At 42.6% G+C, this 26,299-nt stretch overlaps 1 protein-coding gene across 9 annotated transcripts in view; it reads right to left on the reverse strand.

Moving 5' to 3' along the window:
* Positions 1 to 26,299, reverse strand: part of PLA2G4A (phospholipase A2 group IVA) — a 149,414-nt gene that overhangs the window by 42,832 nt on the left and 80,283 nt on the right. For 8 of the 9 annotated variants that reach the window (XM_053248052.1, XM_053248050.1, XM_053248056.1 and 5 more), the window contains 6 exons: positions 22,726 to 22,861; positions 17,103 to 17,239; positions 14,160 to 14,382; positions 12,676 to 12,790; positions 6,169 to 6,306; positions 5,240 to 5,332 (listed from right to left, as the gene is read on the reverse strand). In XM_053248052.1, the coding sequence (XP_053104027.1) occupies positions 5,240 to 5,332; positions 6,169 to 6,306; positions 12,676 to 12,790; positions 14,160 to 14,382; positions 17,103 to 17,239; positions 22,726 to 22,861 (842 nt within the window). The remainder of the gene's footprint in view (positions 1 to 5,239; positions 5,333 to 6,168; positions 6,307 to 12,675; positions 12,791 to 14,159; positions 14,383 to 17,102; positions 17,240 to 22,725; positions 22,862 to 26,299) is intronic. The other variant, XM_053248058.1, reaches the window with a different exon arrangement.

Here is a 26,299-nt window from a genome sequence, read left to right on the forward strand (position 1 = left end):
CCTTGCATTGCAGGATGCAGATTGCCAAGAAATCTCTCTCTCTCTCTCTCACACACACACACACACACACACACACACACACACACACACACACAGCGAGAGCTGAGTTGCCACTGTCCATTTCTTGCTACACCACCATCTCACAAACAGACCAAACTAAAACCAGAACGCAAGGCAGGCAGGCAGGCAAGCAGCCACCCAAGTTCTGCCTTTGTCAATCCGAGATCCAGCAAAACCAAATAATTATAGCAGCAATAGGTAGCACAGCATGTCATACTCAGTGCTGAGAAAAGAAAACCACAAAATCAAACCTTCTTTCCTCCTTCCTGTCCTGATGTATCCTCTTCTTCATAAGGCCTCTCTCTCTCTGCTTCCCAGCCCCTTTGAAAAAACATTTTGAAATTTCCTCCAAAAGTGTTCCCTCTTCCTCCTTCCAGCCAATGGGGGCACAGTTGCCTACACTAACGCTTGATTTGTATGATAACAAGTCATCCAAGAAGCAAGGAGATATCACGCCAATTGAAAGCCAGTGCCAGAAAACCAATCAGCAAGGGGGGAAAGCCCTCCAAAATGGTCACTCAAATAGCACACATTCAATTTGACCTTGAATCAGCCCCTTCATTTAAGGGATTATTTGATTCATGATTGAATCTTCAAATAGAATTGCACATCCCTACCATTTAGAATAATATTTTAATGCATGAGCTTTCATTGTTACGTGGTTTCATGTAAAACTAGTCAGTCCAAAAAGTGCTGCCTTATTCTTGTTTTTCAACTTTCAACTTTATTGTTATTACAGCCAACGGCCTCTCATTACAACAGAACCACACAGAAAACTATACATCTCGTCACATCAGTAGCATCAATAGAAACTACAATAGGAACAATACAATAAAAACTACAGTATCGTACATAAGAAAGTTTCAAATAAATAAAATCTGTTCACCCTCCTAATGTGCTATGCCCACATCTACCCTCTCAACATTTCTTCTGCGAAGTTTACTTGCAATACAAAGAAACTTGGCAACTCTTGCAGAGATGAAATCGTCCAAGTCTGCGAGTAAAAACTCCACTCTCTCCTGGCCTGAGGTCAATCTATGATCTCTTAAAAGGGGAGAAATTAATTCTTCTCTTAGATCCTTATAAAAACAGCAACTCAGCAAAACGTGTTCAGTAGATTCAACCTCTCCCACTTGACACGGGCACAATCTCGGGCAATAGGGGATTTTCTGGAATCGCCCTTCCAGGAAGGGCATTGAGTCTGGCCACAGTCATTGCTCTACGATCTTCAACGAAGGATAGCTTTATCAGGTATCTAACCAGGAGCCATCTATCAATTTGGGGCCCAATAAAAACCCCAGATCTTATTTTGCTAACATCCTCCTGTCTCTGTGACTTGCGCGCGTGCGCAAAGGACTCCTGGGAGTCTTTTGAAGCAACGTCGGGGAAGGGGCGGCAGAGAGGTGTCCTGCCACCCCAATTACTCTACGGATTACGGCGAAAGATCGGGAAAGCGGCAGGAGGGGTAAGTAAACCCTCCTGCCGCTCTTAAAGGGACCCCCCACCCCAGTGCCAGACCACAATTGGCAGTTCCGTACACACCCCTACCTTCCAGCCCTAAAGCCATTTTGTTCCTCAGCAAGAGTCTGGTTGTTATCAAGCCACACCATGAATTGGTCAAGAAGATGTCTGGCACATAATTTACCTATAAAGCTTAGAAGGCTAATAGGGCAGAAGTTCCCTGGTTGGTCCCTTTGGCCTTTCTTATAAATTGGAACTATGATCGCCGACCCCCAATCTTTGGGAATCTAAGCTGTCCGATCGATGTACGAAAAGAAGGCTGCCAATACCGGGGCCCATCACTCCAAGATGTCCCTAATACACTCCACTGAAATATAGTCTGGCCCTGGGGCCTTACCCGCTTTAGACTGATTTACCAGGGATACTATATCAGAGCATGAGACCAGCGGCCAAACTGGACATTCCTCCAGACTGACCAACATTGGGTGGGGGGCATTCTTCCGAGCCATAGAGTCTGGAAAAATTATCTTCCCATACAGCGGCTGGAATTCGAGATTCGATTCTAGATATTCACCTTCCCATAAACTTAGATATCAAATGCCAGAAATAGGAATGATTTTTTTGTTGGGAGGCAAAGAGCAGCTGCTGCCAGTCCGCTCTGTCTGCCTCAAGTTTTTTGACTCTGATAAGTTTTTTGTATGCCCTCTTCAGGTGTATTACATTAGTAGCAAGTGTTGGATCAGATGACTCACGGTATCTATTGTATTCATTAGCCAAGACACTTTTCAGCTTCCTACACTTGTCATCGAACCAGACTCTCGAAGAGGGAAAACCCACCTTCTTATGAGTTCCCTGTTGGACACACAAAGCAGGGCAGAGTAGCTCAACTGGCCCTTGATAGGCATCTATACTCTCCCTAGATACCTCATCCATCAATATTTGGTTCCTTAAGGTAATAGCAGACTCAGAATTCAAGAGGAATGACAGTCTCTCTTGTTGTGTTAGGGTCCATCTTAATCTGGTGGGCATAACTTCCAGAGATTCAGCATCAAAGGCTGTATATTCATGTCTCTGGATCTTAACTGGGAATAACAAGCATAACTCCAGTGGAAGGTGGTCACTATCAAATCTAGGAGCAACACTAAATCTCACAATCAGATCTAGCAGATCTTGCTTAACTTCTGACAGTTTTTGCACATGCTTTTGTCTCTATATTCTGCACTGTGAGAAGGCATTTTGTATATTGTTCATTAATGCTAATGTTATGGATCACTTATTAATGACTTCTTATTTTTGAATATTTTTGAATATATATTTCTTATATTTTCAGCGGCTGGTTACCACTGACTCCTAGCAAAGAAAACTCCCTAAGACCAATACCAAAAAACCAAGAAAATGGGCAGCTGAGGTACTTAAATACAAAATCACTCACTAAGACCACCAAAAATAAAAATAAAAAGCCATGTTACTTCTTTCAAGTAGGCTCCCCACCACCCTCCATAAAGAAGTTATGTAATAAGGAAATGTACCCTTTGCTGTTGTCTTTTGTTGTTGCACTATATTTATAATTGATGACCTCAGAACAGTAGTACACTTGCTGGTAACCTCCAGACTTGATTACTGCAATGCGCTCTATGTGGGGCTGCCTTTGTACGTAGTCCGGAAACTACAATTAGTACAGAACACGGTGGCCAGATTGGTCTCCGGGTCATCTAGAAGAGACCATATTACTCCTATATTACAGGAGTTACACTGGCAGCCAATAGGTTTCCGGGCAAAATATAAAGTGCTGGTTATAACCTATAAAGCCCTAAACAGCTTAGGCCCACGGTATTTAAGAGAATGTCTTCTTCTGCATGATCCCCATCATCTACTGCGTTCGTTGGGGAGGCCGGTCTCTGGCTACCTTCAAGTTGGTTGGTGACCACTCAGGGACGGGCCTTCTCAGTTGTTGCTCCAAGACTTTGGAATGCGCTTCCCACTGACATAAGACTCTCCCCATCCCTAGCGGTTTTTAAAAGAGCTCTGAAGACTCATTTTTTTAACCAGGCCTTTTAACTTTTTAACTTTAACTTTTGTAATTTTAAATACTGTAAATTGTTTTTGTTTCTAGGCTGCTTTTTGGCATTTTAATTGATTTTAATGTTTTGTGTTTTTGTATTGTTTTATTATTGTGAACTGCCCCGAGACTTTGGTTTGGGGCAGTATAGAAATGTATAAAATAAATAAATAAATAAAAATAAAAATAATTACAAGTCTCTCACACACATATTTGGTGTGCATCCGTGCCCCTCATGATCTTAAGACATGACATTATGAAAATATTAAACTGCCACCAGGTCACTGGCCCATCTATCTACTATCTACTCTGACTGGCAGAGGTCGTTTCCAGTCCTGTCATTTATGATAGATATTTTATTTACAGCCAATGGCCAAAACAATTTATGAATTTTTCAACTGAAGAATGCCAGGGATTGCACCTGCAATTCCACCAGTACTTGGGATAAGTGGTAGCTTATCTGCTACACCACTGCCATATCCTAAAAAATGGCATTACTGCAGTGGCACACACCAGTGACATTATTTACTGGAGACAGATTTTCTTCATTCTCAGGCTCTCACATCACATAGCTGGAGGCCAAGGAGAAATTTTCTCTCAGCCCAGACTGATTAATCACTGTTGTGTTTTGTCCTCCCCTGTAGCAGGTTATTTGGTTTACATGACATCTGAATCTACTCACTCTGGGGGCACTATTTCTATGATGCTCCTGCTCTCTGCATGTGGCAAAGTGAGTTCTTGATCGCTGGGTTAATATACAGAAGCTCTAAGCAGGCAGCTGTATTAGAAGACATGTGGGACCTTTCCAGTTCTCCAGTTCAATCATTATTCGCTTGCATAAGTATACATGGACGTGTCAGAGATTTTTCCACTAAAGAATTCAAAATGACTTACAATCAAAGGATACCGTCCTGACTGCAAGCTCCTAAGTGGAATATAGTCAGGATTCCTCACACATAATGTTTCTAGGTGTAAACCAATAAATATGCTGTGTGACTGAGGCAAACAAATATTTGGAAAACACCTGATTTCATAGTCACTTGTGAGACTATTTTTAAGTGGGAAAGTAGCATACAAATATTTGAAATAAATTAAACACATACACTCATCAGATAGGCGGAATTAGTTGCAGCTCCCTATCAAGTATACTCTTTGCTGCAAATCTGATTTTTCCTTCTATGTAATATGTATTGAATGGCCCTTAGATTTTCAAATTACTGTCCCATTCCATATTCCCGGAAAAGGGAAAAGGAAATTATTGCAAAAGTACTAACCATACTGGAACAAAAACAAAAACAAAACAAAACACACAAACCAATGGGACACAAATTAATGACATGCAAGATAGAAATTTTCTCTTGGGATTAAAATTGTAATTCTACACCCCAATCCTAAGCATTCACAAATAAGCATGCCAAGAACAGGATCAATGAAATAACATCCATAATATTAGGCCATTGTAGACATGACGTTGTAGTAGGCACACTGGTAAGCAAAAATGTTTCGGATCAAGGTGTCTGAGAACAAGTGAATGTTCAAAACATCAGTCATCCACCCACACCACACAAATATAGATAAGAAATTAATACTGTAAGTGTAGCTTCCCCTAAAACTAGCAGCACTTCATGCAGGCTATTGTATTGCTTTTTATTACAATACCTAGTTCTTCTTCCATCGTGGGCCCTTTATTTTGAGAATTGGAAACTCCAAGGACTCTGTTGAATAATATAGCAAATGCACTTCCCCAGATACCTAGAAAAATAAAATACCATTATTTATAGTTATGTATTTTTAAAAACTATTTAACATTGCACTAGACCATATATCAGTAATGAAATAAATGACAGATATGAACTCAAGGCTAAGACAGTTGACTACATTCCTGAAGAGGTGTTCAAATTTTACACTGGATAGAAACTTCCTGTTGACCCACCTGTGGCATAGGACTTGGTATGCTGAACAAAGGAAGCCAAAGGTAACTCATCTATGTGCTAGCCCCTCATAAGCCACTATTGTTAACTGCCCAGAGACGAAAGTTTGGGGCAGTGTACAAATTTGATAAATAAATAAAATAAAATAAAATAGTAGCTTGTATAGTTATGGGTTCCATAAAGTGGAATCTATCAAAAATGTGATCCAAACCACTCCCTTGTCTATAGAAAATACCCCCAGAAGTAACAAAAGTAACTACTAAATTCAAATTGCTTAGGACATTCTATTAAAAAAAAAAATTACAGGTAAGTCCCCAGTTGAAATCCCAGCCATAAATACACTGGGTGGTCCTTGACAAGCCAGATTTCAAGTCCTAACACTACCCTAACAAATCCACCCTTTTCTGTTATGTGGGAATACTGGCCTAGTTTATAGATCTATTATGATGATTGTTAAGCAAATATATGTAACTTGCTTTGAGCACTAAAGGAAAGCACTATATAAATACCAATAATTATGGTATTTCATTTCATTTTGTCAGAACATCTCCAGAGAGGGGGGAAACAACCCCTCTAACTCCTGGATAGCAAAGGGTAGAATGAATCTACCACATCACATGCTTGGGCATTATTTATTTTTAACAATCAGTGGCTTACCCATTAAGAAGTGCAGTGGGTTCTCTTCATATTTTTTCACTACTGTTCCCATAAAAAATTTGCTACCAAACAAATTCGGAGTCATGAAGGTGCCATATTTAGCCATCCCAATCTCATAGGGGCTGAATTCCACCCAATCTGCAAATCATAAATAAGGAAATTGGTTAGCACAGAACAAAAATCACTGGTTATTATCTAGTCCACCCCAGTCACAGTACCCACAATGGAATATTTTTTAATACTTTAATCAAGTGCTCCATCCTACACCCAATTACATATGCCAGTGAGAATGCAGGCAGCACAATATGAGGAATATGTGTGTGTCCCATATTCTTACCTAGTTTCCCCTTTCACTTTGATACAAGTTACTCGTGCTTCAAAGCATGAGTAATTTGCAGTGGACAGAGGACCAGACTTGGTGGGGATATAGGAGGAACACAGTGGTCTTCCATTTCCCCAGCACCCTATTCTGCAGATGGACATAGGCAGAGGAAATGGGTGGGGAAACAAAGCTCTGTTGAGTTTATAGGAATTTTCCATGCATGTTTGCTGTGCCTGTAGTGGATTAGATTGTGCCTATTATGTAAAAACATTCAAGATGACTTGGATCTTTATGAAAGAAGACAGCAAAAATCCTCTCAGAATGAATAGCTGCATAACAATCATAAAACACAACACAAAATAAAAATGACTGAACAACTTGTCTTTGATTCAAATGCCATCACATTTGTTGAACAAAGAAAACCCAACTTAAAAATGAAACTGTTTATTGGGGTGAAATGCCTTCTTGAGCAAGAGAGTAAATAAGATTCATATGAGTAAGAGAGTAGATGAGATCATTATGTATGGCTGGATGGCTTTAAGAGGGGTTTGGATAACTTCATGGAGGAGAGGTCTAACATCAGCTACTAGTTGGAGGGCTATAGGCCACCTCCAGCCTCAGAGGCAGGATGCCTCTGAGTACCAGTTGCAGGGGAGTAACAGCAGGAGAGAGGGCATGCCCTCAACTCCTGCCTGTGGCTTCCAGCAGCATCTGGTGGGCCACTGTGTGAAACAGGATGCTGGACTAGATGGGCCTTAGGTCTGATCCAGCAGGGCTATTCTTGTGTTCTTAAGTAACTTTTGTGTGAACAATACAAGTTTATGGCCAGCATTCTGTTGCTGTGGTGATTTTCTAACACATTTGAGAGCTAATTGAACAGTCTTCTGGCACCTTAAAAATGAACCAATTTATTGTGGCATAAGCTCATGCTATCTTCAGTTGACCAATCTATGTACACACACACACACACACACACACACACAGACACACACACAGAGAGAGAGAGAGAGAGAGAGAGAGAGAGAGAGAGAGAGAGAGAGAGAGAGAGAAATGTAAATAGTGGGGTCAAAGGGCCATAAAATACAAGAGCTAGGTCTGTGATATTTATATGCAAAGCTCAAATATATACAAGCTAAGTACAGGAACAGTTGACCAGTGATCCGCAATTGCAGTCTTCCTAGCACTGCTCTGCAATTTAATTTAACATCTATAACCTGACATAAAACCCTAGGTCCGGATGAATGCTAAAGTAAAGAGTCAAGCTTACTGATACATGGGCAAGTTCAGGTTAACATCAGAATGTCCTGAGAGACTGAAATGCTGAACCTGTTGAGGATACCACTTAATGCATCTGATGTGAAGTACTTCTTCACACAGCAAATTCTTTCGAATTCTTTGCCATGGGATGTGGTGATGGCCACCAGCTTGGACAGCTTTAAAAAGGGCGTAGACAAATTCATGGAGGACAGGTCTATCAATGGCTACTAGTCTGCTGGCTGTGGGCCACCTCCAGCCTCAGAGGCACGATGCCTCTCAATACCAGTGGCAGGGTTGCAAAAGCAGGAGAGAGGGCATGCACATACCTCTTGCTTGTGAGCTCCCCAGAGGGATCTGGTGGGCCACTGTGTGAAACAGGATGCTGGACTAGATAGGCCTTGGGCCTGATCCAGCAGTGCTGTTCTTATGTTCTTATGAAATGGGTCGGCTTATGCCACAATAAATCCGTTATTATTTAATGTAACACATGAATCTTGGTTGTTTTTGTTGCACAACAACTTGACTTCCGGCCATTCAGAAATATGGTTTGCTAGTTTGGAGACTGTCAGAATTATCAAGGGAATGGCTTTACAAATGTTAGCATTTCTGTGTAAAGGTATCTGAAGCATTATTTTGGCAGTCTTCATTAGGGATGTGTGAGCGGGCTCGAGGTCGAGCCCGCTCACAGTTGAACAGGCCTGGCTCAAGGGCTCAAGCCAAACCCGCCGGGCCAGTCTGGGTTTACCTTTTTTCTTTTTAATGGCGGACTTACCACCATTGCAGGGTTGCGGGGGCGATGCTGCACTTGCATTGCATTATGGGATTTACAGGGCAACGTGTGGGTGTGCGATCTGCATGCCCAGCATGGATGGGGCAATAGTCTGCGGAAGAGGAAAAGCCTTCCTCCCCATGTGCCAGTGAGCGAGAAAGGGCTCATAGTGTAGCTAGGTAAGGTGATGTGTGCCGTCGAGTCGGTGTTGACTACTGGCGACCACAGATATATCTTCAACCATATTTTAAGTATTCAGATGTAATGCTTAAGCACAGTTAACGAGAACAAACTATGGTAAAGCATTAGGGCCAACACTACAGCTGCTAGCTTTCCCTCCTTCCTTGCCACTCTTACATACTTTCAGACAGGTTCTTGCTTGCCATTATAATACAGAACTATCAACTATCCCCACCCTCTTGCTTCTTCCATTTCATCTTTTTTGTACTCTTCCAGGGGATTAACACTCTATTATGGGAAACCCTGCAGCAAATGCCAGAACACACCACCTACATTGAATGAAATGGGGTGGGGAGACATTATTTTTAGATAATACTAAGAAGTGGAAAACTGGATTAAGTAACTTGTGAACAAGTCCACACAAAGAGCTCTGTCCTTCATTCCCTTGCTAAAATAGGTGATAGCCCTGTGACTTTTATTCAAGTCAATAGTTCGTGTACCATATTTTACGGACTATAAGACGCTACAGACTATAAGACGCACCTTGATTTTAATCCAGTTTTTCAGAGTTTGAGCTTTCCTTCTCCTCTCGCCTCCATCTCCCCTCCAAGCCCTCCCACCGCGCCCCGCTCTGTCCTTTCCCTCCTTCTGCCAGCAGTAGCGAGCCCACGTTGGTGACCCACGGCGGCGGCTGCTGGTTGTTGCTCATTGCGGCCGCCGGCGGGGCCCGCCCGGGACCTCCTTCTCCACTTCCTCTTGTGCCTCTGGCGGCTCCTGCAGGCTGGCGCTCGCCTGCGCGAGCTCGTCTCCAGGTCGGGCCCCGCATCCCCTCAGAGGGCGGCGGCGCAGCAGCCTCCCTCACTGCAGCTGCATCGGGGCAGCAACCGGAGGGAGCCCGGGGAGGTAGGCGGTGGGCAGGCTGACTAGGCCGCTCCCGGCAGGCCCCAGCGAGAGAGGAAGGGAGGTGGTAAGCAAACCCACCCTGCTTGCCCTTCCTCCTCCTCCCCCCTCTCTTTCCTGACAAGCCCTAAACTTCCAACTTCTCCCCGGCTCCGGCCGCACAATCCAACATGGCAGGGAGCGAGGAGTGGACGAGACCAAGCGGCGCGAGTGGAGAGGGGAGGACGGGGCTAGAGGCGAAGCAGCCGGTACAGGGAGCAGCAGCAGCAACAGCGTCAAGCTTTTCGCAGAAGGGCCCGTCCGCGCCTTCGCTTTCCCCTCCGCCCTCCCTCCTTTTCCTGTTCCTTCCTTCTCCGCCGGCCCGAAGGAGGATGGATGTTGAGCTGCAACTGCCACTGGAGCTGGCACAAGCAAGTCAAAGAGTCGCACGGGTTGCGGCCTTGGCCGCTTAAATACAGTATCTGTCCGGCCAGTAAAGCCTGAATTTCTGGGTTGTCATCAGAGGACATCCTCCTCCTCTTCCTCCTCCTCCCCCCTCTCTTTCCCGACAAGCCCCTAAACTTCGGAGTATAAGATGCACCTGAATTTGGGCAGATATTTTTCGAGGAAAAAAGTGTGTCTTATACTCCGTAAAATACGGTATTTAATTTTAAACTCTGTGAGTAAAAAAAGAAAAGACGCTTTCCAAAAACAAATTATCTTAATTATACTCATAATAATTACAGTGCTGGGCATGACTAGCAGCTCTTGAATAAAAGTTACTATAGATAATGAGGTTTCAAAATGCTTTATTATAAACACTGCTAGCTGAGATAGTGCACCATAATGTTTCAAAGGAATGTTACTTGAACTGATTGAGGTCACCAACAAAAAGGAATGCAACCTAACCATTAAATTCCACCAATCGGATTACAAAAGGAGGGCTAGTTGTTTCTCTTCAAGAGAAGTTGTTTAGTTTAACTCTTACACTGAATAGGCCATCTGGATGTTTAGAAAGAATGAGTAAAAGGTGAGAGAGCTGAAATGAAGCAAATGTAATACTTCACATGGCCTAGAATAGATCGTTGCAAAATTGTCACCGCTATGATGAGGTCTGACAGGAATAAGTCACCGCTGCTAACTTGGAAAAGAGGCACCTTTTAACGTGGTTATTCTCTTTATTTAGCAGGAGGAGAGTAAATGGCCCTATCCACCCCCAGCACAGTACATCCAGTGACTGTTGCTGGTGTCTATCTTATGTTTCTTTTAGATTGTGAGCCCTTTGGGGACAGGGATCCATCTTATTTATTTGTTATTTCTCTATGTAAACCACCCTGAGCCATTTTTGGAAGGGTGGTATAGAAATTGAATAAATCATCATCACCATCACCATCACCATCACCCAAAGAATCAAAAAGACCGAATGGTGATGAATACACATTTGGAATGCAATATCAACAAAATTTAAGAAGTTAGTTGCCAGGATTCTATCACACTGTAGCATCATACCAAGAAATATAATTCAGAGCAGAGAGATGCAGATGAGGCCTGCTCAGTATTCAATAGCTCCTATTATGCTTTATGAGAGAAAATAAATAGGCTATAATGTGGACCATAGTTAAGAGGAGACAAAATCTGACCTTCACCAGGCTCATTTAGGCACTAGATTCTATGGGCAAGAGACAGGTGTTGTATAGCCCCATCTGAAGATATCCCCAACTATAAGCTTTTACTTTGCCTCCTATAACTGTGCAGCTGATCTTTATTCACATGATGTGAAAAAAATAGTGCTAGGCACTTGGAGACAACAGTACCATGGGGGCAAAACTGGCCACCGCAGAATGTGTGATCACATCAATATTTCTTTTTGTGCTGACTTAATCAGTGCATTTATGTACTGGTGCATGTCAGCAATCCATAAGAAAAAGAAAGGAAAACTGTGATATATCATGTACATGCAATAGTCTAAACCAGTGGTCTTCAAGTGGGGGCCACTTTGGCAAAACAACAACAACAACCCTTCAATGTGAGAACCATTTACCACTGTGCTGACATCCACACAGTACTGCACTTTTTCTCAGGGCTGGGAGAGCCCTTTAAGAGAAATGCAGCCCTCTCTTGAGAGCAGTATGAAGAAAGCACGGGGATAGGCTATACTTCCAGCACTCTGTGCACACCTTCCAAGATGGTGCAGGGGCTCAAGAAGGCTCAGTTTCCCTTAAAGACATCCCTCTTCAGCACTGAGCAAAGCTCAGCACTGCACGGGAAGCAAGTTCATCTCCTCATGGCACCAGGGAACTGTACGGAGTATTCTGCTTCAGCTGAAGCTTCACAAAAGCCCAATAAACAATTAGTCAGCGGGTCCACTTAGGGCTGATGGGAGCCATTAACACTGGCCCCCAGGCCTTACAATGAAGAACACTGGTCTAAAAAAAGTCCAGAAATTAAAAATGAAAGAAAGGTGCTACAAAAGCAAGAGAAGATAATCCAGACCCTCAACATCTGAGGGGAAATTCAGATAAGAAAAATTTCTTAAGCACCTCTACAATTTTACATCTGTGAAAAATCTCTCTTGCAATCCTGATGATCTGGTCGATGTAATTGGTATGTGTCTGCCAGTGTGTGCAGAATAAGGTACATGAACACAACACTGCCTATAAATATCAGGTAACCCATTCATACAAATCCAGGGGCATTTTTAGACAGCAGGCTTTACCATCAGTTTACTGTGAGGCAACTGAGAACTGAGAGTTCAAAGTTGCCCCCCCCCATAACAATGCAAAAAGTGGATTTTTTAAAAAAATGCCAGATAAAAATGAGGCCACACAATAAAAAACCCAAATCACGTGTTAAGTGCTCCCAGGGACTTTTGAGTAAATCTGGTCAATATGTCAACGCATACCCTCCATTCCAGAGGAGATCTGCACTAAAAGCCCTGTGTGAAAACCGCCCCAGTGATTCTTGTGTAACACATATCCAGAAATAAATTAAAAGTGTTACAGTACAGGTTGTTTAGTCAAATACCTTCTAAGCAGATGTGAATATTAATATACATAACATAGCTCAGCATAAAATGATATCATTGAGAGGGATCACCTACCGGCAAACATCAGTTCTGATACATCAGGTTTAACATGGAGGCATGTAAAAAGTGGCAGAGCAGACTGGGCTTTGCTGACTTTCTCCTTCATATCACACAAAGTGGTACCCAACCTCTACAGGAAAGAGAGAACAGAAGGAATTTAAGAACTAGAAGATGAGATCTAGCTAGCACTGGGCCACTTTTGTGAAATGACCTTTTTGGCTAATTGGTTTTCTTTTCCTTTTTTTGGCAAGTACTTGAAAAAAAGCTGCAAAATGAGAACCTTAAACAAAGGCTAAGCTATACCTTCTTCTCTCGCAAAATGACTGTTTTCACATTCATGCACACACCAGGAATGGCTAACCAATTTTCCTGGTTATTATTTATTTAAATGATTTTTATCCTGCCTTTCTTTGTTAAACTCAGACATGTCAGAACAAAAATTAAAAATATAAAATGCAATAAGAATATTATTATTCATTTCAAAATAAGCATTATTTTTTCTTGTTTACTGAAAGTGGACTGATTGAAGAGATTTGTTCCACTCTCCTTTTTTATGGTATTTCAGTACCCTTCCAACTTTAGCATATATTTGTTTGCACAAAATCCTGTTTAAGGCTGTGAATTAAATTATATGCAGAGTGTGAAGACTAAGAACTGTAGGGACTGTGATATACAAGCCAGCTAGGCAAGAGTCCTTGGATTTCAGTTGATTTCAGTCCTGTTGTTTCAACAAGAATATACATGCTTAATGTGGCACAACGAATAGTGTATCTGACAGGTGAAACTGATGTATGAGTGATGGTGGATAACCCAACCACATGGTTCATATGAGAGAGCACAAAGGAAACAATAAGAAAATATGAGACCCAAATTAATCAATCCACAACCTTGGGTTCAGTAACAAACAGTCAGTTTTGCTACAGGGTCTTTGAGATGAAAGAATATTAAAGTTGTTCACATGACCACTTGGGTTGGGGGGAAGCCAGGATCCTACCTACCTTCCTCCCGCACGATCGTTGCAGCTCTGAGTGCCACCACCCACTCATCCACACATTCAATGCTGCAGCAAGCAGCACACCAATCCAGAAGCTGGGGAAAGAATGCCCAGTCTACAGATATCCCACAATGCACCACACAAAAGTTGAGGTGCATTATGGAAATTCCTGAGATTGAGTCGCTCCTTCCCCTGGCCTCTATCATTTTAATGGTTGTCGGTAGCCCAAAATGAGCTGCCGGCAGCTCATGTGCCCACATGACTGGGCAGTGAGGTAGGAGGGTGTGTGCGTGCCCTCCTAGCTCACTTTTAGCCTGGGTACAAAACCCAGCTACCCAACTGAGGAGCACTGGGTTCAGGACTGATCCCAACAGTTCTCACAATCAGCCATGTTCTAGTGCTGCCCTACCTGGGTCGGGCTGGTGGTCGTGAGAACAACCTCAATATGTGTTGTTCCCCTTTTCAAGATATACACTGCCAAGAGTCGTTTTTTAAAAACACTTACATTTTGGATGAGTGTTTCTCCAATCAACATTCCAAAGATATCTGTAAATGTAACTGGTTGCCCAGAGCTCTTCTTTTTCCATAATGCTTCAATGTATCGCTTGACTTTCTGAGGAGTAAGCAGTTTTAACGGGTTGTGACTGACACTTTTCATCAACTCTTCATTTATTTCCTTTGGTCCTTTCACTGGAAAATCTGGGTGTGAATACAGTGTTGACATATACCTATAAATAAATGGGGGGGGGATGAAGTCTCAGTGCAAACAAACAAGTTCAGAGGATCCTCACAAGATCCTTAATATGGGAGGTGGGAACTTAAGTGACAAAAGATAACATATCAAACTTTCACAGTGAAGTCTGCATTACAGAGAAGTTAATGCTTGGGAGATTGTATACACCTGATTTTTAAACAGCAATTCTCATCAGTCCAGTCAAAAGGTAGAATGTCACTTCTAGAAGGTTCCACATTCATAAGCCTATTTACTCCTTTGCCCATTTCCCATCCTGAACTGCTTTGCCAGGATGGGTATAGATACAAGCTGCTATGGCTACACCTTCAGATAGTTGCAAATACGCCATTAATTAACATCATACCGGGTTGCCCAGTCTTACATGCAGCTCATATCACATAAACAGAAACCAGTGGTGGAGTGAGATCACAGCTTCCAGTTGGGGGTGAAGTGGCTGCAGCCAACTGTTTTCCCTCAGCTTTCTTCCTTTTATGGAAAAAGGCACACAAAGGGCCTTCCACATTTCAGAAACAATGTACAGTTGCTCTTATGCGTGCTACTAAATAGTCCAGTTGGAGGGAGTCTGATTCCTAGGACAGGATTCTGGATTATTTGCTGTTTTGTTTTTCTTCTGTTTGCCACACTCCTCTATTCTGGCATCCCATGTGGACTCTTCCCCTGTTTACCACCTCCCTCTTGCAGAAAGCACAAAAACACAAAGTTTATATGTCGTCTACTAGACAGTAAACCAGCTATTTCTGGTTTGCACAAGATAATCTTCCTTGAACAGGTGAGCAGACTAAGCTAAAGAGCTGATCCACATATAGGAAATAATCACCTGGGGGTGGTGTTTCAGTTTAATGGCGGTACCTCTATGCACACCAGTGCCGCTAAATTGAATGCCACTCGATCTTCCATGGCAATCAGGAAATTTTTCTGGGCACAAGGTGGTGGCTATATTCCGGCAGCTAATAAAGCCTTTCAGGCTAAAGTGATACTTCAGCTGCTATATGGGATTCAGGTTAGACCGCCAAAAAACTTACAAGCTTTAGAAAAAATACAATCGGGCTTTCTGAGATCACTATTGGGGGTACCAAAATGCGTCCCGAACTCCTTAATACGGCTGGAGACCGGGCTATGGAAATTGGAGACCAGGGCCTGGCTGCTCATTATCCTGTATTGGATTAAGACTTATCTTTACCCAGCAGGACTTATACCTCATCTCCTTGCCGCTACCCCACAATCCCGTTGGTGTATGACGGTTGAGGAAAGACTCCGGAAGATGGGCTTCTGCCCAGCACAATTGTTAGAACAGGGCGAGTCAACGGCAAGATCCCTAGTTAAACAAAGGCTTAGGGACATAAATTTCCAGGAGGAAAGGGCCTCTGTAAATAGGCCGCTACAATTCCTAAGCACCAAGAAAGATTGGGTCACAGCCTCTTATTTCTATACAATCTATTCACCAAAGCTGCGCTGGGGGTTTACAAGAGCTCGCTTGAATGCTTTACCCTCGGCGATGCTAGTAGGGAAATTTGAGAGAAAACCCTATGAGGAGAGACTATGCCCCTGCGGAGCTGCTCCCGAAACATTGACGCATTCACTGTTACATTGTCCACTTTATACTGATGAAAGAGATTTATTTTTATCTCAGTATCTGAAAGATCTCCAAAGCCACTCAGTGGAGACAATTCTTATATGCTTATTAGAAGATAGGGACCCAACAATATCCCTGGCGGTTGCCAAATTTTGTTATAGATTGACCAAACTAAGAGAAGCTAGAGCACAGCAATCGGTTACTGTCAAAGATTCCTGATTTTATATATTTGATGACATTTTAGACTTTGTTTCCATTATTGTTTTCTCTTTTTACTGTGTATATTCTGTGTATATTGATGTTTGATCTAAGATCGTAAATAAACAATAACAATAACAATCACATAGTACAACTCTGGATGGGATTGCACCACTTCTGACTGAAGAGGGGGCTGCTGCATGTCTGAATGTTCCCCTGGATTAAAAAAAAAATAGTTTTCTAAATGCGAGTTAGGAGGAACCTAGGGACTGTCATTTCTGAAAATCCTCAGAACACTTTCTGGAATAGGTAATTTATTGTATTGTCTGATATATCTCTTGATTATAAGAGTGATAGACATGATTATTATATAGATGTTTTAACCTGTCACCTCAAGAAAAACATCTATTACCTGTTTTCCCCATAATGTGTACGCAAACCTAATTCATAGTCTTCATTTCATTTACATTTACTGAAAAGAAAGAAAGAAAGAAAGAAAGAAAGAAAGAAAGAAAGAAAGAAAGAAAGAAAAAGATAGATTCCGGAACATGAAAGCAAAGGTTAACACCAAAATGCTTATAGCAAGATTTCATCAATGTTCAGAAAGCGTTTTAAAATCGTAGAATTAAATGACTGCAAGAGACCAGAGGCCTGACCCAGACACTCAGAGGGCTGGATTAGATCTTAACTGAAAGCCAATTTTCTTTCTTTCAACGAAAATCCACTGGATATACTCCTGCAACCTGCCTTTTGTGTTATAGAATCAGCAGAAAAGGAAGCCAGTTCTTGTTCAAAACTTCATATGCAATTATACTATATTATATCCCACACCTCTCAAGAGTGAGGTATTATTAGATGGAAGGTTTTTTTTTCCTATCTAGTCCATCAAGATGAAGAGGGTTATTAAAGAAAAACAGACGTACCATGTGGATCCAGATAAGCCAGCAATATACATTGCACAGTCTAAAATTCCAGATTCATATAGTGCTTTCATTACACCAGCAAACCCCACCATGGCACGGAATCCACCGCCAGATCCCAATATCGCAATAACTGGTACCTAGACAGACATATAATAGGAATGCATTTAAGGCAATTACTGTTTGGTACAAATGACATGCAAATAGTAGTAGTGGCAGAAAGAGGGGCACTTAGCCCTTTCCTTGTCTACTCTTTCCACACTCTACATCACAACTCCAAAGAGACTTCCCCTGCCCAAGGGTTAAAGCCATTTTCAAGAGTGAAAATGCACTTGAAACCTCACAGGGAGAAAAGATGCTCAGAGGGGAGATCTGAAACTCAGAAACAACATGTGGGAAAAGGGTTAAATCCCCCCCCCCACCCACACACACACACACACACAGACATGCAACTTCCAGCAGTTTTACTTTGCTTTGTTTTGCTTCCATTTAAGGCATTGGAATACTGTTAGGCATGTTAGCAAGTAACATATAGCTAGCCCCTTCCTCTAAACTTACTAAGAATGTCTTCCCAGAAGTAAGTACCACCAAGTTTGATGGCACTTACTCCTAGTAAATGTGCTTAGGATTGCAGCCTTAGCTGCAATCTTCACATCAAACCTAGTCTGATCCTATGCACATTTACTAGGCGTTTTTTGTAAACCGCCTAGAGCCTTTGGAGTCAGGTAGTATATAAAACAAAGAAACAAACAAGATGTATGTGGGTGTTTTGGAAAGTATAATGAGTAGACTGCACAATTTAATAGCTTTAGTTACCTGAAGGTCTAGTCCATTCTCAGCATAAATAAGATGGGCTGAGATATTAGTGGGAATGAATCATGCGGGTTAACATATTTTCAGATGAATATCTTCTAGTACAGGTGGACCTCCTTATTCGTGAGGGTTCCGTTCTGTGGCTGTACCGCAGATACAGAAACCGCAAATAAGAAAGCATTGATCCCTATGGGATCGCATGGGTTACATTCCCAGTATTTTGGGGGGAAATGTCCCCAAATCAGCCAAAAATGGGTGGAAATTGGCTGAAAACTGGCCAATTTTCATGGGGGGGGGCTCCTTCGCTGTCTCTGCTGCTCCCCCTGAGTTGCATTGTGACCGAAAATCAGCCAAAAACCATGCCTTCCCCATTTTTTAAAAAACAGGAGCCATTTTGTGGCTCCGAGTCCTAAAATGGTGGCTGGCAATGACCTCCATAGTCATTTCCAGCCACCTCCAACCCACAGATATGCAAGGTCAACATGTGCCCGTCCCCCCGAGTATGCCAAGGCCGGGTGTCATTTTCCTGACCGCAGATATGCAAAACTGTGGATAACAAATCCACGAGTAAGGAGCATGTGCATACTGTACCCAATTGTCCCCCAAAAGACAGAATACACAGAGTGAAGTTCTGCACCCAGGTTTTGCTCTTATTATTTTCCTTCAGCTGGTGAAGTTTTTGTTACATTTTGTTTCTTGCTCAAAGCTTAATTTGAGCCTGGGCTTATCCCTGGATTATTAAGGATGATGAAAAGTTAGTAATTCTCGCACCCGCAGAATGATTTTCTGTTGGAATGCAATTTCCATTGCTGGCACATGACTGAATACTCTTTGTTCCATTCCCAAATAAATAAATAAAGCCCTTGCACACAGGAGACCAGCATGTAGGGAGGAAGGCAAGGATGAAGCCTCTTCCTCTGAATGCTAGTTTTCTATCATACACCATGAAGCATCACCCTCCCTGCACTCTCCAAGCTTACTGTGTTGTCTGAAGAGGCAAATGCTGGAAGTATAATAGTGACCGTTTTCATGATTGGGCGACCCAGCCTTTGAGTCAACTGCTATCATGCTGACAATTGTGAAAATGCTGTAATTGTGAAAAGTGTGGGAGTGTGATACACAGCACTGGCGGATAGGCAAAACTGTGGATGGTGAGTCCGCGAATAGTGAGGTAAGCCTGTATACACACACATACACTTCATTTATATATCTTGTTACACATGGAACATACATAAGAGGGGGAAGTTTTTTATACACTTTTCTTTACCAAGGTTCCTTTTTTTCCTATACGCCACCACATTAAGTCAATGGTTATTTTTAAGAGAAGTGCTATGTTATTTAGTAATTGTATACTCTGCTTTGTTTTATTTTTCTCTTTTGTTTTTTTTAAACAGACAGCATTTAAACTGTGAAAGCTCTTTCCAGACAGTAACTAATTGATTTATAAAGGCAGATCTCAATAGGATAAGCAGAGGGTGTGGAGGACTGCAGACACAAGCCTGGCAGTGAAAAAATACTTAAGAGAAATTATTGCTCAACCAAGCTATCAATCAGTAGAATGGCAGAAACAAAATACAAGTCTGGATATCCTGCCAGAAAGTAAGCTTTAAAAAGTTGTAAGGTTCATCCAATTTCCAAGACTTTCCTCCTAAAACACTCCTCTCCCTCCACAAACATACCAGAGTAAAAGAGAAACATGGCTCTCAAGATGATTGGTCATGACTCCTACAGAGGCAGGGGCTAGTCCTTTAAAACAGGGAGCCTTCACACAGCCACAAGGGCTCTCATGGGGAGGACAAGCCAGTGGCATGAACAGCACCAATAATTCATCAGGTACTATAGGCCAACACTGCTTCAGACTCATCCACAGTCATCATGGTATTTTAGGTACTAGGGTACAATCCCAGGAAGCCACCATCCCCACAAGAGGATGGTGCAGGTCACACAACTGCTGGTCACACAAATGAGAAGAAGCCCTTATTCTTCCAATAAAAACACACGGATTCAGATGATACTTTGACCAAATGGTTGACCAGATGTGATTTGGAAGTGAGCATCCCCTCATCCAATATGCCATTTGTTAATCACATGTGGGTGTCATTTGTCTGACCACCACCACTCCCCCAGCATGCTTCAAATACTTCTTTAAAGTAGTATTTGCAGTGCATTTAGAGAAGTGGTTCGAATGAACTGCTCTCCCACACAATTAAGGAATGGCTCGCCTGAGGCAGGGGAGAAGATGTACATACTTATGGCACATGCCTTTCTTAGTCACATAGGGCTTGCCAGTCAGGCAAAGTACTGTCTGAACTGGCTTAGAGTCTCCTCTGCCCTTAGCAGCTGCATGTCATCAGTCTTTCCTGCCATTGCTGTTCCATAATGGGAAAACATGTGACTGTTAAATCACTGCAAGGTGCTTTCCAGATTACCCGCTACAACAGCTATAAAATGCTTCAGCCTGGCAGATTGCATTCAAAATGTAAATAAAGCCTACAATGAGAAAATACAGCTTTTTTTCCACCTGCAAGACACATGCAACATTATAGGACCGTAACACAGTAATAAAATCTGAAAGAAGGCATCGGAAATGTGAACGGCACTTTGCTGGCAGTGCAGGGACTGTGACGTTGAAACACAGGCAGTACGGAAGCACATTTGGAGGACACATAGTGACACTGTTGCAGCAAGTACTCTGGAAAGCTCCGAAGTCATTAAAAACAAGCAACAGGAAGATCCTGGCACCCCTGTTCTGAGAGAGAGAGAGAGAGAGAGAGAGAGAGAGAGAGAGAGAGAGAGAGAGAGAGAGAGAGAGAGAGACCTCCTGAGTAAGACTGCAGGAGCTCTGTGGGGAAAAGCACCATTTCTGCAGAAGTCTTCCTGGGCACCGCAGCACCAGAGCTTGCAGAGGAGGAAGCAGATATTTCTATAATCTCCTCTTCCCCTGGAATTGCCCTGTGCCACCCAAAGCCCCCTCAGGGCTGCACAACCCTCAAGGACATGTTTTCAAGTGGCACAGGGCACTTCCAGGGAAATGGAAGATCAGCTAAGTTCACACCACCACCATAACCTCTTGCACACAATTGCCGTAGCCAAGATAGCTGAAGCCTTCCACTGCATAGGTGTATCTCACATAGTACACATGCAGCCTTAAAGGATGTTGGCCCAATAATGTCTGGGAGAATATATAACAGATTAGACAAGCAAGAGCAACACTAAATAACCTGCTTCTCATTTGCACGCAAGTTGTAGCTCCTAGTCCCAGCCTTTTAGGCCCTCCACAACCTTACCACCCTCTCAGCTTTTATTTTCCTAATATCCCAGCCCCTGGCTTTCACTACGCCAGTTCTATCAACTTGTTTCCCAAAATGTCACTAGCTCTTCCAAGCAACACCATCCATTCTCCTTTGCTGCCCTTTGTGCCTAAACTACCTCTAAAACCTACTAGGTGGTGCCTTTTTAGTCTTTCCTCCTCCAAACTCCTCATTACAAAAAACCCTTTTCTATGAAGCCTTTGACTTAACTTCTGTCCTCATTTCCAAATGAAACAAGACCTAGGAACACACAAGTGTATTTTTCTCACATTAACCCTCTCCTGTCCAATTATTCCTCTCTCTTTATTGTTGATTGTTTTTCTTGCCCTACCCTTTCCCTGTGATATTTTTCCTTGCTGTTGATTGATATTGTTCACTTATAGTGAACTCAGGAATGAGTTCACTATAAGCTCCTGCCTTTTCATTTTCTTATGCTATTTGGCTAAAAAAACCCACACTTGTTCATTTATGATGCTATACAAGTAATAACAATTTGCCAATACTCTTCCTTCAGGGACATCTCCACCTGCAATTGGGCAGTCAGCCCAGGATATAGACCAGACACCCATACTTCTCAATTCTACAGTCTTTTCATATTTCTTGGGGTCTACAATTACTTTCTCTTTTTATATAAAGAGGTTTGGTGCTAAATAATATTCCCTACAATTCTAAGCTAACATTCTTTTCCTGCTTAGAAAAGAGTTGTGTGGGTTTGTTCCCCCCCCGGGGCGGGGGGGAATCAAACGTATAATTGTTTAAAATCAAAATCAAAAGCCCTAAACTTGTAACAATTTCAGGACACCAGATCTTAGCATCTACTTCAGGGACTATTTTGCCAGGGACAGCCAAAACCAAGAAGGCATGCTGAGCACCAAACCACCTGTAGGACAATGAAGAGCAGATAAAGAAATTAGACCATATGGTCTTACAAATAAAATCTAATGAACAGATATGCTCAGACTGTAAAAATAGTGGATAACATGCTGCACAATCCAATGCCAGCATTTCTGACCCACTAGGACTGCTGTGTACGTGAACAGCAGCACTGGCAGTATTGCAGAGGTGGCCATTTGTGCAACAACATAAAGCAGTGCTTGGGTGCTTACATCACACTACATCCATTGGGCAAGCAAGCTCCAGGCCTAGCACATAAGACAGAATGTCATTCAAGGTCAAACACACGCCATTGTTTTACCTTTAAAAAAACAAAAATCTCTGTTCCAGATTGAAGCCGCAATGTTCAGGGGGAGGAGAATTTAACCTTTCTCTCTAGACTAAGTTCCAATGAAAATCCCCTCCCTTGAAGCAGCTATTTGCCCCAGGAGCAATCTACAATTGATGTCTGTAGCAGTTTCCTTCCCAAAGCAAAGGGCAACTTCGGAGGAACATGGTGTTCATCAGGAAAATGGCACAGGGGGACAGGGCTAACCTCCTCTCTCTCTCTCTCTCCACACACACACACACACACAGAGTCTGGATCAGAACCCCATTTCAAAACTTACATCACGAGCAGAGGCCAAGTGACCAGCCCCTAACAAACTGTTCACATGTTCCATTATTTTAGTCTTCCGCTGCTGTCGGAAAATCTTCTCTTCCTCACACAGAGCCATGCTGAAACGGAGATCTGTTGCAGAACTGCTGAGAAAAAACCAGGCATTATGCTGTAAAAGAAATAACTTTACACACACACATACATACATATATCCAGGAGCCCTGGATTTAAGATCTCTATGAATAGGCAAAGTTCTGAAATACAGGTGAAACTCTGAAAAGTGGCACAATCTCTATTTTCTGAGATTGTGGATTTGGGGTTTTCATGAGCTGTACGCCATGATCATCACAATTATAACAAATTAAGGCTTGACTTATCTCGCTTTGCATGTAATGCGTCTGTCTCATATATCAGTTTCACCTTTTAATTTGCATTACTGAAATTAATGGACTTTTGCACAATATTCTAATTTTCCGAGTTTCACCTGTATTGTACCATGAATTTTAAAAAGTAGAGAAAGCCATACACACCACTCTTTCCATATGTCATTCTCAAATATGGAAGCCACTGTGATACAGTATATGCTGAGTGAAATTGGAAACAATCCACTAGGAAATCCCCTTGTGGTCACCCTGCCAAAATGAATGGGAGCACTACTACCTGGTGCTCTTATGCAATGCCCTTTCTTTATAACAAGGTTTGTACAGGAGAAATTATTGATGGATTGTCCTACATGATTTCTTATGGCTAGAGACAAATGCAAGGCTTTCTTGTTAAGCTAATTGCACCACTCCAACCACAGTTAGGGTGACTGTTAAGTGTCTAGGTGGGACGTAAGCATGCAAATCTGTAGACTAAATTTATACCACCTTTTGTATTTCAATGGTCCGTTGGTCCATTGTGCTGATCAAGATTCAGTCCAACAAAACAGAAGCAAAACCATGAGCAAGAGAACAGTCTAGCGATGACAGAAGCAGTGTCAGTTTCAGGTTTCAAGGGGCCTTCAGCAAACTGCCATTCATAGACCTCCTCCTACTTGGGTAGGTCCCAAGAAATGCTCTGTCACCACCACACAGAGGCTATGGGCAAAAGACTATGGGCACAGAGGTGATCACAGGGATTTGTAGTGGGTGCTTCTGGGGCCCTGGACCCTTGGCAGCTGCCCAACAGTGCAAACCTTTGACGTCAACCCTGGACACAAGCCAAAAGTACATTCCTCAAAATGAATTAATTAAAATTAAAATTTGTACTGTTCCCAACATGTAAGGTGCACTTCCTCAGAGAGGAAGAGTTGATTGCTATGGGAGATAAGAACTTTCCCCAGTCTACCAAAACTATCACGATGAATCCAACTACGACTACAAATATTTACATACTGCTTTTCAAGGTGGTTTACAGAGAAAAATCAATAATAAATTTGCTTTCCTGTTCCCCAGGGGCTCAGAATCTAAAAAGAAACTCAAAGTAGACACCAGCAACAACCACTGATGCTGTGCTGGGGCTGGATAGGGCCAGTTGCTCTCCCCATACTAAATACAAGAGAAAAGGTGCCTCTTTGCTCAGTTAACATACCCTCTACAGTGGGCTGCCTTGAAGTTTATTTAAAAACTACATCTATGGGAGTGTGATGACTAAAGATCTGAGCTACACATCACAAAGTCCCCAATTCAAATATTGAGGCTGTTCTCAAGAGCAGCCAAGCCCAGGCTTGACTGCCCGTGAGAACCGCAGGGATCCATGTGGATTCCGGCCTTACGGTGCCAAACCCAGCATCAAAGCCCGGCTCTTAGCCAAGGTTAAGGGCACCAGATCCCAACTGCTGGGATCATGTGTCAGCACGGGCTGCTTGCACTCGTGCTGACACAGAGATGGGGGCCTCGAGGGGATTCCCCTGGGACAATCCCCCAACATACTGCACTTGGTGCGTGGCGCACTGTGGCATAGCTGGAGGCTGGAACTATAAGTCTCAGCCTCAGAGCAATCCGCCCTGCAAGGAGCAGCACTGATCATGTGGGAGTGCGCTCTGTGCTCCCACCAAGTACAGCATGATCATCTGGGTGAAGGCAACGTTTGAGAAGCCTCCCCCCACCTGCCTGGTGGGCCATGTAAATAGCCATAAACTCATTAAGTGGACTTTTGTAATGATAAAAACAACAAGATAGTCTATGTGAGTGATATGAAAACTCAGTTGCACTACACAGATACTAGTATTATGACCACAACTGGTCCAAAATGCAGCAGCTGGACTCTTTCAGAGACCTCAGCCAATTGGGTTCAGGGTATCTCAAGGAGCACCACATCCCATGTGTTTCCCTTAATGCCCCTCAATCTGCCAAGCAGACCCTGCTCTGTGCACCCACGTCTCAGTTGTGCAGATGGGGGAAGTAAGGTCCACGGCCATTAGCTGGGCTCCCTGCATGTGCAATTCCCTTGCGAGGGAAGGCCGCCTTGCTGACTTCCTCCTGACTATTAAAGCATCTATTTAAAAAACCTTGTAGTTTGAAAGGCTTTCGGCTCTTTTGCAGAGTTTTGCTATTTTTGCTCTTTTGATGTGGCTTATGGGTTGCTACATTGGTTTTAACCACTGACAATATTTGTCGTTTGATTTATAATTTCATACTCTGTTTAGTGTTGCTACTTTGTGTGCCACTTTGAGGGCCCTGCATGGGCTAGTAAGCAGGACATTCACTTTTGAATAACATTAGCCAACAATAAATAAATAAAGTGCCTAACTGGGTGGCCTCTTGAGCCTGTCAGTCAGCACAATGCTAGCAGCAGAGCATACACTGCATTCCACAAGTACTTCTGGTGATGATTTAGGAGGGAGGGAGGGACAGAAGAACTGTCTGTTTCATAGCTTCCCCCCCCCCCGCCCCGGCCCGCCTTTCTTGAGAACTTCCTCAGGTATACAAGACTCTCCTCTCTTCTTTTTACTTGCTTATACCCCACCCAACCCTATCTCAGCCTTAGCCCAGAATGAGAGGTGCCAAGCAGGGAGCGACTTTGCCTTATCTTAATTATTCTTGGCAGAGTTTAGAGTTTGAATTAAGGAGTCTCATGAAAACAAAGCTTAAGAATCTTGGACTCAAGGGAGGCAATACAAATGTGAAGCTCTTCATTTAAGTGCGTTGAAAAGGCTGAATGAACCAGTTCAGCAAGTTGCCAAGTGGGCCCTTAGTTTTTTACTGGACCTCAGCAATTGTGAAAAGAAAACCCTGCCCTTTATTGCTTAAAATGATTGAATTCATCCCAACTGATGAGGAAAACAGGTCTTGGGAGTTTTGACAGATTTGTTATTAGGAAGGGCTTCTAAGGATTCTTTATGGAAAAGTTGGAAAAGCTATGATCACATAATTACAGATAAACGCATAATAAAATAGCAAAGACACACTGCAAAAACTGGCATAATGAATAGTGAAAACAGAAAACTGCCCTAGAAGAAAGCAATAAGCTTACTAAGTTGCAGGTGAATTCAAAAGGAGATTTAGCTATATCAGTTACATTTAACAAGAAAATAAAATTTGGCAATATGTATTTCAAATGTTGAATAAATATTAATAATGGAAAAAATGTATAGTTTGAAT

Source organism: Hemicordylus capensis, chromosome 4 (genome assembly GCF_027244095.1).
Source record: "Hemicordylus capensis ecotype Gifberg chromosome 4, rHemCap1.1.pri, whole genome shotgun sequence".
NCBI classification, from domain to species: Eukaryota; Metazoa; Chordata; class Lepidosauria; order Squamata; family Cordylidae; genus Hemicordylus; species Hemicordylus capensis.